The 11,841-nt window shown below is 38.3% G+C and overlaps 4 protein-coding genes across 5 annotated transcripts; 1 reads left to right on the top strand and 3 right to left on the bottom strand.

Annotated features, from left to right (window-relative positions):
- Window positions 1-310: 310 nt before the first annotated feature.
- Window positions 311-2,678, bottom strand: LOC147927970 (GDSL esterase/lipase At1g20120-like). 2 transcript variants are annotated; one of them, XM_087484959.1, is made up of 6 exons: window positions 2,525-2,678; window positions 1,745-2,029; window positions 1,396-1,526; window positions 1,031-1,264; window positions 690-945; window positions 311-589 (listed from the first exon to the last, which is right to left on the bottom strand). In XM_087484959.1, exons 1-6 carry the CDS (start codon window positions 2,601-2,603, stop codon window positions 390-392), a joined length of 1,185 nt encoding a protein of 394 aa, XP_087341085.1. In that variant the 5' UTR covers window positions 2,604-2,678; the 3' UTR covers window positions 311-389. The 2 variants fall into 2 exon arrangements, with proteins under 2 accessions (XP_087341085.1, XP_087341086.1); XM_087484960.1 differs by lacking the exon at window positions 2,525-2,678 and having other exon boundaries at window positions 1,745-2,262.
- A 378-nt stretch (window positions 2,679-3,056) lies between these two features.
- LOC104740711 (protein FREE1) lies at window positions 3,057-7,030 on the bottom strand. The gene is made up of 10 exons (XM_087484958.1): window positions 5,593-7,030; window positions 5,246-5,332; window positions 4,992-5,123; window positions 4,754-4,885; window positions 4,541-4,606; window positions 4,341-4,451; window positions 4,043-4,135; window positions 3,901-3,934; window positions 3,750-3,817; window positions 3,057-3,310 (listed from the first exon to the last, which is right to left on the bottom strand). Exons 1-10 carry the CDS (start codon window positions 6,619-6,621, stop codon window positions 3,233-3,235), a joined length of 1,830 nt encoding a protein of 609 aa, XP_087341084.1. The 5' UTR covers window positions 6,622-7,030; the 3' UTR covers window positions 3,057-3,232.
- Window positions 7,031-7,166: 136 nt separating this feature from the next.
- Window positions 7,167-9,102, top strand: LOC104740709 (uncharacterized). The gene is made up of 3 exons (XM_010461390.3): window positions 7,167-7,546; window positions 8,009-8,348; window positions 8,449-9,102. Exons 1-3 carry the CDS (start codon window positions 7,466-7,468, stop codon window positions 8,943-8,945), a joined length of 918 nt encoding a protein of 305 aa, XP_010459692.1. The 5' UTR covers window positions 7,167-7,465; the 3' UTR covers window positions 8,946-9,102.
- A 251-nt stretch (window positions 9,103-9,353) lies between these two features.
- Window positions 9,354-11,657, bottom strand: LOC104740707 (rac-like GTP-binding protein ARAC5). The gene is made up of 7 exons (XM_010461389.3): window positions 11,112-11,657; window positions 10,605-10,692; window positions 10,398-10,507; window positions 10,231-10,294; window positions 10,032-10,096; window positions 9,885-9,950; window positions 9,354-9,787 (listed from the first exon to the last, which is right to left on the bottom strand). The coding sequence occupies exons 1-7, from the start codon at window positions 11,208-11,210 to the stop codon at window positions 9,689-9,691; spliced, it is 591 nt and encodes a 196-aa protein (XP_010459691.2). The 5' UTR covers window positions 11,211-11,657; the 3' UTR covers window positions 9,354-9,688.
- Window positions 11,658-11,841: the final 184 nt, after the last annotated feature.

Below are 11,841 nucleotides of genomic sequence, written 5' to 3'. Positions count from 1 at the left end.
TACTTTAGTTAAAGTTTTGTTTCCACCAATCATTTTTCTCTCTCCGATCCCTCTTTGTTGGAATGAGATGGATTTAATCAAGTGAAACAAGAAGAAGGTGTTATGATTCGGTCAAATTCATCACACAATTATAACAGCATTTTACACTCTGTTCTTTTATACTTTTTTTTGGTTTTTATTCGGTCAAATTCATATCATATGTCAATATCAATCTTTAGAAAACCAACTGTATTTCTCGATCCATACCAATCTATCTATATGTATAATACAATTATAATCATGTTTTAATAACATTAATCCAAATGAGACATCTTTAAATTACTTTTACTTAGCCAAATTAATCTATCTCAAACATCATCAAAATATGTATATCTTAAATTTACATTTATTTATCTTTCATAGAAAGCTCCCATGTCATTCTCTACAAACTTTTGGCTTAAGATCTTATAAGCTCTTTCAGTTGGATGGTAAGAGTCCCAAAACATATAAGAAGACACATTCTTGCAAAGAAGTGATGTAAATTTATTGCAAAGCGGACCTAATTCAAATAGCCCCGTCCCGCAACATCCTCTATCAATCTCATCAAATCCTGCAAAAATTCAAAAGAAAGAAAGAAAAAAAAACCCATAATCTCAAAAACTCAGTCTCACAAAAACACCATTGAAGAGTTAGCAGTTGAGCATGATTACCATATTTTTGGGGGTTTTGAATCATATCATCGAAAGCAGCGTAGATGTCAATATACACCAACGTGGTGTTTTGCAAGGTTTTAGCCAATGCATTCAAACTTGTGGAGAGTTTGGAATTGAAAAGCTGAGCTGCAAAGTTTAGTTCTTTAGCACATTTTCTTCTAAGTCCTCCTCTTGAGGTTCTCTGTATCGGTATACACCCGATGGGAGAAATACCAATGAATCCTATTTTTCTTGCTCCTGATTCATAAAGTTGCTGCCAATACATTTAAACTCATATTCATTAGGATTTATTTACTATTTCATATCAAAAATTGGATCAGAGGATTAGATTCACGTACCATAGCAAAACTTGTAGCAGAGTTAGCCATAAAAGTGGTATATGAATCGATGTCATACAAGAATTCTTCCAAGTGTTCACCATAATAGGTATTGGCCAGATCGTCGCTGCCCGCTACCACTATGGCTAGACCTTGAGATATTATGTGCTCAGCTTTCTCTTTTCCCACAAAGCCTTTCACTTTCTCTATGTATTCTTGAAAGTATGCCAACTGTTTTGACATAGGTATTGCACTCTACATATAGTAACATTGATAACACGTTCAAAACCAAATCAAATCAATTGGAAATATTAATAATGAAGGAGATAATTAAACCAAAAATAAAATAATGAAGGAGATAAAAACCAAAGAATTGACGTTATTACTACTACAATAGGTGTCAAAGGATCGAAGCCAGAACCACCCGAAGCAAAGGATACACCAGTGAGAAGATCTTCCTTGGTCAGTCCCGGTCTCAAATATGCCGGTACAATTGGTTTTACTCCTAAATAATCCGCTGTGAAATTCAGAAACAGAAAAACCAACTTTCGTAAGATGAAAATATACATGGAAAAGTTCTATTATCTTTTGCAACATTGTCTAGTTAAGAGTAAGTATATTCATTTACATAGAAGCCTACTTAGATAGAGAAGCATGAATAGTTTTTGTATGTATATAGTTTATATGTTTAGTCTCATGTTATGATGATAAAAGACAAGGAGGCTGGCAAGTCACCTATAAAATCAGAAGGGATTTTGCCGTTGCAAAATCTGCCGGTGGGAACTCCATCTGGAAAATTCATGCCATAGGGGAGAAAATCAGCTTTGATCAATGTCAAAATGTAATCATTATTTCCTGTGTCTAAGATTGAATCCCCAAAGGCAAATATAGCCGGAAATGTCATGTTATGTGCCCTAGGTGGCGCTGGTTCAGGGGCTGGCCCTGGACTAGGACCTGGCTTTGGCTTTGGTGTAGGGGCAGGGGCAGGTCCTGGATTTGGAACTCGCTGTAAGCGATGTGCTGAAGTATGCATTGCCAAGAAGAAGGTAAAAAATAGTGAGATAAACAAAACACATCGAGATAGTTTCGAACTAGAAAAAGAACAAGAACAAGAAACCACAATATCTTTCAACATGCTCGCTATATGATCTTAATGTCTGATAAGAAAAAAAAAAAAAAAAAAAAAGAGTTGTGAAATTTAAGTAGCCAAAGTGTTTTTACTCGGAAAGAAAAGAAAAAAAAAACAAAAGCGGACAGAAGCATGTGGTTTAGATGGTTATAAGAAGATGAAACTTGTCTCTCATGGCTTCTTCTCATTCACACACTTTGAACTTTCCTTAAATTCAGTAATCCACTAACTACTTCCATTCTCAATTCATAATACTAGCTAAACTATAAGAACACAGTTTCTTACACGAGCTGAGGAAGAACGAGTATTGAGTTTTTGAAACGTTTGCTAATACTTAACCTAATCTAATAAATTGAATATGGAAGGAAAGCTTGAAAGTTTAGTACCATTATAGCACTTACTGATTCCAGTCGGAGGATTTGCAAATACAATGCAAGAAGACCAGGTCAACTTGAAACAGGACATGAACCTAGTCAAAATTCTTATTGTGTACTTGGGGATCGACAAGGCATGCTGAAACTGAAAGTACAACAGCTCTGTTGCGGTGTCCAGTGTGATCGCTCTGTTTCATAATTTTTTTTTTTGCTAATAGGCTCTGTTTCATTATTGTACAAGGAGTAGAGTTAATGTTGGTCCGATCGATCCAAAAATCACTTAAAAACTTGAAATTACCCATGAAAACCCACCATCTTACTAATATCAAATTAAGATTTATGGACTCTTTGTAGCACATAATTCATTTCCACGGTGCCACCATGATCACCGCCATAATTTCATATCATGGTAGTAAAATGGATAATGAACAACGAACTGACTGGACTACATGTTAGTGGTCAGAGAAATTGAAGCAGCGAGTAATGACATTGGAGGTCTGATAAGTAAATTCAATCAGTCATCAGGGAGACAACAGCGTGCATATAGTTCATCACTCAAAAGACTTTCATATACACACAAAGGGGAAACAACATCCACATGAGACAGGACAAGAACTTATTTTGGTGTGATCCAACACAATTCAATAACCAAATGACCAAACCCCATAAATTTTAATTGATATATATGTATATGTCAAGCAAAAAAAGTGGGTTGGAAGATCAATGCGCGCTAACGAGGAAAGGGTTTTGGCAAACTCCGCACTCGATGGTCTCTGATCCTGAGATTGGAACTTGGACCTGAAATTTAAATGGCAATACTCTCATAATCGCGTAGATAGATGTTTATCAGGAGACTCTACAAACAAGCCAACGTCAAATTTCCAACTTGCATGAACTAACTGTTCACAAGATTAAGCGACAATCTCCATGATCCAATTTTAATATAGTCACACCAACCTAGCTGCTTAATAGTAGGGCTCGCACGAGTAACAGTTTTATCCTCGCCTTTATGAATAAAGAAACTTAACAGGTGAGTCCTAAAATTATGTCAGATAAAGAGAGCTCATAGATGCATGGTAAGACATCAAAATTCATCTAACTATTCTATTTCGTCAATGTATTTGCAAGATGATCATACACACCGACACAAGTGATTATACTATGAGGACCCCCTGTTTTACTTATTCTATACTCTATAGAGTCCCAATATCATACAAAGAAAGACTAAGGATCTAACCTGTAAGTGCACTGTGCATGTTGGACAAGCTACTTCTTTCATCCGCCTTCCGGATCCTTCCCTCGAACCTGTTATGATCATTCCTATCATTGTCAGTAACCATAAAATACCAGAAACGATTACCAAAAGCATGAAGTATGTGGTGGATTACCAGATGAAGACTTGCGGTTTCTCTCCATTTCCTCCTGTATCAAACATATCCGCCATCAGAAAACAACTACACACTTTGTGCCAGATATTCACTAAACTTGTAAATCTTTAAACTTATAAAGAACCCAGGAAGATTAGCCCACCTGTAACTTCCTAGCGAGGTCCTCATGGCTCTGCGCGTTCGCGTTCCTGCTAGCGGATTCCTTGGCATTACTCAACCTTTGTGACACTTCTGCCTGCACATTCAGAAACAGATTCACATGAACAGTCAGACATTTTGAACTGAAAGGCATAAAAGACAAGATACCAATACAGATTCACTTTTTAAACCAGAACAAATAACCAAGGTTCTCCATGATAAAGCTAGATCAACACATTCTCACGAATTCATGGAACGTTATTCCACAACTTAAATAAAAATGAGTAGATGGATAAGCATACCATGCACCGGTCACAAACACGGACTTGGGGAGCATTCTCCTCAGCAGTGAGAGCAATCCTGCCTTGAGTACACTTGTCACAGAAGACGTCACCACAGTTCCTGCAGTGGTGCTGAAATATAAAATAAAAATCCATACGGTTTGTCAGTTCCAACATGGCCAAGAACTTAATTAAGATTGTAAATGGCGGGAAAATAATACCCTTCGTATAAATGCACCAAAATCTGACCCACATGATGTGCACTTAGATACAGCTTCATCAGGGACCTGACAGCAAAAATAACATAGAGTTAGAACAATATAACCACAATAAAGCAAGTACAATAAGAATAAGGATGCAACTACTACCCTAGCCTTTTACTTTTACTAAAGAGAGTTATGTTTTTTTCCAACAAAAAAAAAAAAAAATCATACCCAATGATCTTTCTCCTCGTTTACAGGCTTTATAATGTTCATCCAGTCACCCAATCCTTTTTTCTTCTCAGCAGATTGTTCAACCAGTTTTGCAGAGGCAGGAGGCCTGCTACTTCCGCCAATTTCCTTGGCCTAAAACCCACCAACAGACAAACATCAGATTAGTGAAAGGAAATCATTAATCATGATAGAATTGGCACATAGAGTTAAGAAATATAAAACTAGTCGGTTTATGAACCTGAAACATTGCAGCTGTCACCGTGTCCAGAAGGGTGTTGGTGGTGTAACTATTTGATTGCAGTCTGATACGTTTAGCATCAAAGTCTACCGGAGTCTTCGACCAGAAAGCCAGAATAGAAGAATCTAGTTTCTGATAGAGAGATATTTAAAATAGATATAAGACTACCAGTCACGAAAACGGAACAAATTAAGTCTTAAGAAGATCTGACTGGAACAAATTAAGTCTTAAGAAGAAAGTAGATCGTATCTTACTTCGCATCTTGTTATGTTCTCAAGAGGATATATCCTCAAAGTTCGGCTAGTACTTGGATCAAGCATACGGAGACCATCTAAACCAATCTGCTAGCACAAATCAGGTAGCGGATTAACTAAAAAACAGTTTGGGTAACAAAAAACCCCCATAAGCTTAAAGTAAAAGCAGAGTAAACAAGTTTTTGTTCCTCCTTGCATGTATGAAGTTCAAAAAGTCCCACCATTGAAAATTAAATTTATGATCCATTCAACTCGTAGTAATATGAGTACGGATTCTACATCGGTCTAAATGATCATAATCATTGAGTTTTAGTAAGATTTAAGGGAACTTGGATTGGGGAGACTACCTGGCAAAGAACATCTGTTGTGGTTTGTCCGTAAGTCTCAGCCAACAATTTGACACGAAACTTCTGAACACCACCAGTGGAATCTTCCTGTACATCAGCCTTGGGGACAGCTCTCACGATCTTAGCAGAATTCGAGCTAACAGAGGACTCTCTCCCTGAAGAGAAGCTAATGGATCGTCCATAATCGTCGAACAAGGTCGAATTGGACGATTTCGGCGCAGTTCCACGAGAACCGTACGGCTCAACTTTGCCTCCTTCATAAGCATAAACGCCATCACCATATGAAGAATCATCAAAAGAGGGATAACCTCCGCTATCAGATCGTTTCCCATATAAATCAGATCCTAAACCCGATCCGCTCCGCTCGTAACCGCCATAACCAGATTGATCAAATTTCGCAGGCTTGTCGTACGGTTTCTCATACGAAGGAGGAACGGATGATCCTCCGCCACTGTAAGGAGGTGCAGAGTACAAGGATGATGAGTAAGGCGCAGGATTAGGATTCGGAGAAGGCGCAGGCGCAGATGAAGGAGGCGGCGCATGAGAATAGCCAGATGTCTGATGCTGATCATACGGTGAGTAATACGTCGGTTGCGTGGTGGTGGATTGCTGATACGGAGCGGTAGAATCAAATGATCCGTAAGATGATAGAGGTGGTGGATGAATCGTGGGCGGAGGCGGTTGGTTGAAGGTTGAATAGGAACTAGGGTTTATGGACGTCGCCGGAGGAGAAGGAGGAGGCGGTTGTGATGGTGGAGTGAATGAAGGAGCTGAAGGAGGGACATGATCAGAAGAGTTTTGCCCATACGGAGTGTAATTCTGTGAATAGTTAGAGTAATCGTTGGAACCGTAACCGCCGTTGAACGGTGGCGCTGATGCGTACGTGTTCCGAGAAAGATCGGTGGGAGCAGCGGCTATTGGCGCCGGCGGAGAGGGATTGGGATTAGGATTAGGAATAGGATTTGGGGTAGGGTTTTGAAATTGAGAGTACTGGTTGTGATAGTACGAATTGTAATCTCCCTGTTGCATCGTTGAATCGGTGATTTTGAGTTAACGTCGGCGATGGTTCGATCGGAAGAGGAGGAAACGATGACGACGAAGAAGAAGATGAAAGACGACAGATCGAGTCAAGGGAATATTTGGTACGGGAAGTATTGTATGTGTCGCGAACTTTTGTAATATTTTATTTGAATACACGTGGCATCACGATGAACCGTTGATTAGAAGTAAGATATGGTTTAACGCGTGATTGATGATGATTCTAGCTGTTTTTTCTTTCTTTCTATGCAAGTGTCTAGATAAGACTCATTATGTTGGGCTTCGGGATAGATGATTGGGCTTTTAAGTTTGTTAAGCCCAATAATAATGTTAGGAGTAAGAAAGACGCAAAAGGATATAAAAAAAAGGGGGGATTTCAGATGACGTAGCAATCTCGGACCGAGCTTCACGGAGAAGATAATGACGGGAATAGCCCTTTAAAAAAAGTTAGGGTTTTCACATTGATTCTTCACAAAAACGTAAGCATAGGCCGAGTCGGCGGATCTGAGTGTTTCACGCGTCTTTAAATAGGACCTTACCCCTCACCCATTATTTTCTCAACCGCAATTGGTTTTATCTTCTTCTCTCTCTCTTTCTATCGTCGAAGGCAAAAAAAAAAAAAAAAATTAGGGTCCTCTTCTCCGTCTACCCCCGCTTCGATTCCGATTTGATTACGCGCCACAAAGAAGGTTCCGTACGCGTGGATCTGGAACCGTACCTTAGGTTCGATTAGTTCTGTCCGAATTCGATTACTTCCTGTCTGTTTTCTTGTCCGTTATTAGATTCGATCTGAGAGAGAGAGAGAGAGAAAGAACAAAGAAAAGAAAAATTAAAGATGTCGCGTTATTTCACAACCCCACCGCCTGTGTATGCGAGGAACTGGGCGAACAGTCAGAACTTGGTCGAATCGACTAAGGTTCGTCGAGCACTCAAGTTCTTGTGATTGATTCGCACCGTCTTCAGTTCTCCGTCTGAACATAGCTTTTCTATGTTCGGCCGGATTTATAATTTTCCTGATGATGATAATATCCTCTTTGTTGTTCAATGGTTAGGTTGCATATAAGTTTTTGATTTGTTATAACTGTAGTCGTAGATCTATAAATTTACTCTATAGCCAATTCATGATTTAGCTTATTGAATTCTCTATCATTATTATGTAACGATATCGTGGAAACATGTATGTTGTCTGGTTTTGGTCTTGGTCTTTGAATCGTATAGTCAACTATAAAGACGTGTTGTAGATATGTGTTTTGACTTGTTAACGTTTTGTTTGTTTTATGATTGAATGAATTGATGGTACCCACGTATATGGGTATCTGGTTGTTACCTGATAAATCCTTCCTCTAGTCTAAATCCTTTATTCTGATGGATTATAAAGATCGAAAGAGAAATAGTCTCTCAAAAGGTGCATCGGAAAGAGAAGAAGGAGAAAACGAAAGATAAGAAAGAAAAGAAAGTAAAGGATGAGAAGAAGTCCCTTAAACTATATTTCCCTGCGAAGCAAGTCTCGGACGAGTCTGAACAGCTTGAGAAGAAGTCCCTTAAACTATATATCCCAGCCAAGCAAGTCTCGGACGAGTCTGAACAGCTTGAGAAGAGTTGTTTGACGGAAGAACATGAGCAGCTTCATCAGATTGGTTATTTGTCTGATGGTAGTCAGAACAGTAAGAAGAGAAGCAGGGAAACTTCTCCTGCTGTTGTTGAGAGTCAAATTAAAGGTTTGTGTTTTTTCTCTTCATGGTCTTGATTGTTCAGTTTTCTGATTCTTGCATTGTGTTACATGTGCTGAAGTTTTATTATACATTTGATGATTTGCAGCTGCGCCTGTAGCTGGTAACCCACTCCGGATACGTTTTCTTTTGAAGAAACCAAAAGAAGCTGAGGTTGTACCTCAAGAGGATCGTGTTTGCTCCACTTCAGGGACTGAGAGACTCATCGAGGTACCAAGTTCTGTCTCTCTTCCAAAGACCTGCGACCATGATGTGAATCTGCTCTCAACCTCACTTGAGAGTGACAAGATTACAATTCCTTCTGAATCAAAGAAGAGAAAGAAACATAAGAAGAGCAAAGAATCTCGGTACAATTCATTATTTGATGGATGGGTTCCTCCTTGTCTGTCCTTGGAGGAGGATAATAGCAACAGCGATGACTGGCTTTTTGGAACAAGTCGGCAAGCTTCTTCCAAAGCTTCTATCAAGAGTGATGAAGACATGATCATGAACTTGCAGACTTCAGAAGAAGATTGTTCTTTTCCTAGAGCTCGGTTTCTGTCTGAAGTCGGAATTTTTTCATTACCATATACAGTCCCGTTTTAGTTCCCAAATTGTTTTGTTGTTTTTTCAGCTGTTATGACTAGAGCTTAGCCTTAGCCCTTAGCTTGTACATAACTAATTGTAACAATCACAGTGATCTATATAATACTTCAAGATCTCTGTAATTTTGGAACTAATAATAGATTATATTTTCGACTTATATAATCTGCTACATAAATTTCTACAGCCGTCTCAATTAACTGTGCAGCCTGAGCAACCATTACAATGGGAACGCTTGAAAGCAGTTATCTCTTCTTCTTGAAGGTACTGGAGAATAAGTTGACATTAAGAGTTGCCAAGTTGCCTCATTATAGTTGGTCGTCCAGCTGTGGGAAGATCCCAATCATAATTCTAAATCAGATCAAGTGCATATATGCATATATACAAATGGGGACAGAAGAAGAGAACAGCTTGAAAACAAAAAGCAATTGTAATTAGATTCATATGTTGTTAATACAAAATGATCCCCATCAAGAACAAAAGAGAGAGAGAAAGATAGATTAGTCTACATAGCAAGAGTAGAACACACCATCCCTTACTCAGTGAACTCGAGTGATTCACCAGCAAAGAGTAAAAGACACAACAACACAGCTCGTTTTAGCAACTATACAAAAAGCTACCCGAAATGTCTCCCTTCATGTCGAAGCTATCATATTAAATTGGGGACGAATCAAATAGTTGAAAATCATATTCTTCTTCTTCTTCTTCTTTTTTAGTTGTTTACCTAGTCTTAGTGATTGTTTTCATCACAAGAACACGCATCGGTTCTTGTTCTTTTTCTTCTTTTTCTGCTTTGGTGGCTGAAGCACCACTTTTATGGCTGCATCAAACACTGCCTTCACATTCTGCAGAATCCCCAAAAAGGAAAAAAACGATGTCAGCCTCTTAACAAGAATCTATGCAAAGAGTAAACAACCAAGACAAGCAATTTGTTAGGTATACCTGCTGCGTCTTAGAACTACATTCAATGTAGACAGCAGATCCAATCAGTTTCTTCAGTTCCTCTCCCTGCATCATTCATGACAGCCTTAGACAATAATCCATCAACAACCAATCATGGTGAGACTACCCGTTTAAGAAATCAAGTACCTGATTTGTGGTAATTGGCACTGCACCTGGATGATCTATGAAGAATTGCTTGTCATCTCGAAGGTCTGCAAATACCAGACAGAATTTAAAAATCCCTCATGACAATACTAATTTTGTATGAAAGATATGCATGAACATAAGTAGTCAAAACAAATATAGCATGATTATTAGTTCAAGTCAGGAAAGAGTTAAAAATTACCGAGTTTAGTTCCCACGAGGATAATGGGAACACCGGGAGCATAATGCCTGAGCTCAGGAATCCACTGAAAGAGGAGCATACAAAGGAACAAAATCAGATTTAATTTAACTCGTGACAAGTTATATATACTATATTGGATAATTAGGAAAAAAAAAAGAGGGAAAGACCTTCTTGGCAATATTCTCATAGCTAGCCTTGCTAATGAGAGAGAAAGCAAGAATGAAAACATCGGCACCACGGTAACTCAGAGGTCGTAACCTGTTGTAGTCTTCTTGACCTGTTTTGGGAGAACCCCAAACACACTAACTAAGTCAAAACCAACGATGGAACTATTATTCAACGATGAAACTAAGTATTCAAAAAGAATGAATTACCGGCTGTATCCCACAATCCAAGATTGACAGTGTTGCCATCAACAACCACATTAGCACTGAAGTTGTCGAAAACAGTTGGAACATAATCCTAAAAAACAAACCCACAAAATCAGATTAAAAAGTCATCCTTCATAAAAACATCACACAAAGCTTACAAAGATCAAACAAATGCTATGGGCCTAGATTCTCAAAAATGTTCGAACATATAAAGAGGCTACATTCTCGGAATCAGCAAAAAGTTGTAAGAGAAATTGATCAATACAGCACGTAACAGAAGACGTGATTTTGAATTCTGTATGAGAAGACCTAAATTGCAGTAGTCTACACACCAAATTTGAATTTAATTTGCAATTGATGACCTTAGGGAAACAAAACATGGACACTAACTTGTGAAATCCACCATATTCCAAAAAAAAAAACAAAAAAAAGCTTCTTCGAGATATCGCGACGAGCTCAAAACAAAGATAGAAACAAAAGAGAGAGAGATCGAGAGAGAGAGAGAGATACAGTAGGGAAAGTGTTGCTAGTATAAGAAATGAGCATGCAGGTTTTTCCGACGGCACCATCTCCGACGGTCACACACTTTATGAACCTTGACGCGCTCATCTCCGCCAGCAAGATCGATCCCCTTTTCTTTGCTGCTTCTGATTTCCTCCTCCTCAATTCCTCGACGTTTCTCGCTCACTTAAGCTTGTAAAATCCCCCAAATTGCAGAAACGGGAAAAATTCAAAAATTGATGAGAAGAGAGAGAGAAGAAAGAATGTTCTGGCGGTTGATTGATTGATGACTTTGAGAAGATGAGTTGAGCCTATAGGAGGAGGGGGGCGGGGGGCTCTATACAAAATATAACAACAAACTCTTGAGGAGAGGAGAAGAGACAGCTAAGAGTACACCAAACCAACAACAACACCTCCCTTATCATATACACTCACTCCCCTTATTATTTTAAAATTATTATTACTTCTTTTTTTTTCCTTCATTTATTCTTTTTCTTTTCAAATTTGAATATCTCTCCTTTCTTTTATGCTACAGCTTTTATGTCACTGATTTTTGAATTTTGAAATGAAGATCTGTGGGTTTTATAAAAAAAACAAAAGAAAAATACAAATGACATGAATGTTTTTTTTTTTTTTTTTGTATTATCTCTTTGTTTTCTTAACCATTTTTAAATTATTTGTACTTTTAGATCTTTGATTCACCTTATATAATACCACATCATTTTATAATTTTGTTGAT

Source organism: Camelina sativa, chromosome 14, assembly GCF_030686135.1.
Source record: "Camelina sativa cultivar CO46 ecotype springtype chromosome 14, ASM3068613v1".
Classification (NCBI taxonomy): domain Eukaryota; kingdom Viridiplantae; phylum Streptophyta; class Magnoliopsida; order Brassicales; family Brassicaceae; genus Camelina; species Camelina sativa.
The sequence above is the reverse complement of the archived record's forward strand: the minus strand, read 5'-3'. Positions and strand labels throughout refer to the sequence as shown.

Excerpts from the sequence above, each read along its gene's own strand:
- LOC104740711 (XM_087484958.1), bottom strand. The coding sequence starts at position 6,621 with ATGCAACAGGGAGATTACAATTCGTACTATCACAACCAGTACTCTCAA. Across the intron at positions 5,333-5,592 it reads CAACAGATGTTCTTTGCCAG|ATTGGTTTAGATGGTCTCCG; the intron begins GTAGTCTCCCCA and ends TTGTGCTAGCAG. Across the intron at positions 4,136-4,340 it reads GTGTTTGTGACCGGTGCATG|GCAGAAGTGTCACAAAGGTT; the intron begins GTATGCTTATCC and ends CTGAATGTGCAG.
- LOC104740707 (XM_010461389.3), bottom strand. The coding sequence starts at position 11,210 with ATGAGCGCGTCAAGGTTCATAAAGTGTGTGACCGTCGGAGATGGTGCC. Across the intron at positions 10,097-10,230 it reads CCTCGTGGGAACTAAACTCG|ACCTTCGAGATGACAAGCAA; the intron begins GTAATTTTTAAC and ends TGGTATTTGCAG. Across the intron at positions 9,951-10,031 it reads TGCCAATTACCACAAATCAG|GGAGAGGAACTGAAGAAACT; the intron begins GTACTTGATTTC and ends TGAATGATGCAG.
- LOC147927970 (XM_087484960.1), bottom strand. The coding sequence starts at position 2,144 with ATGTTGAAAGATATTGTGGTTTCTTGTTCTTGTTCTTTTTCTAGTTCG. Across the intron at positions 1,265-1,395 it reads CTTTGACACCTATTGTAGTA|AGTGCAATACCTATGTCAAA; the intron begins GTAATAACGTCA and ends TACTATATGTAG. Across the intron at positions 946-1,030 it reads CTGCTACAAGTTTTGCTATG|CAACTTTATGAATCAGGAGC; the intron begins GTACGTGAATCT and ends ATGTATTGGCAG.
- LOC104740709 (XM_010461390.3), top strand. The coding sequence starts at position 7,466 with ATGTCGCGTTATTTCACAACCCCACCGCCTGTGTATGCGAGGAACTGG. Across the intron at positions 7,547-8,008 it reads ACTTGGTCGAATCGACTAAG|ATCGAAAGAGAAATAGTCTC; the intron begins GTTCGTCGAGCA and ends TGGATTATAAAG. Across the intron at positions 8,349-8,448 it reads TGTTGAGAGTCAAATTAAAG|CTGCGCCTGTAGCTGGTAAC; the intron begins GTTTGTGTTTTT and ends GATGATTTGCAG.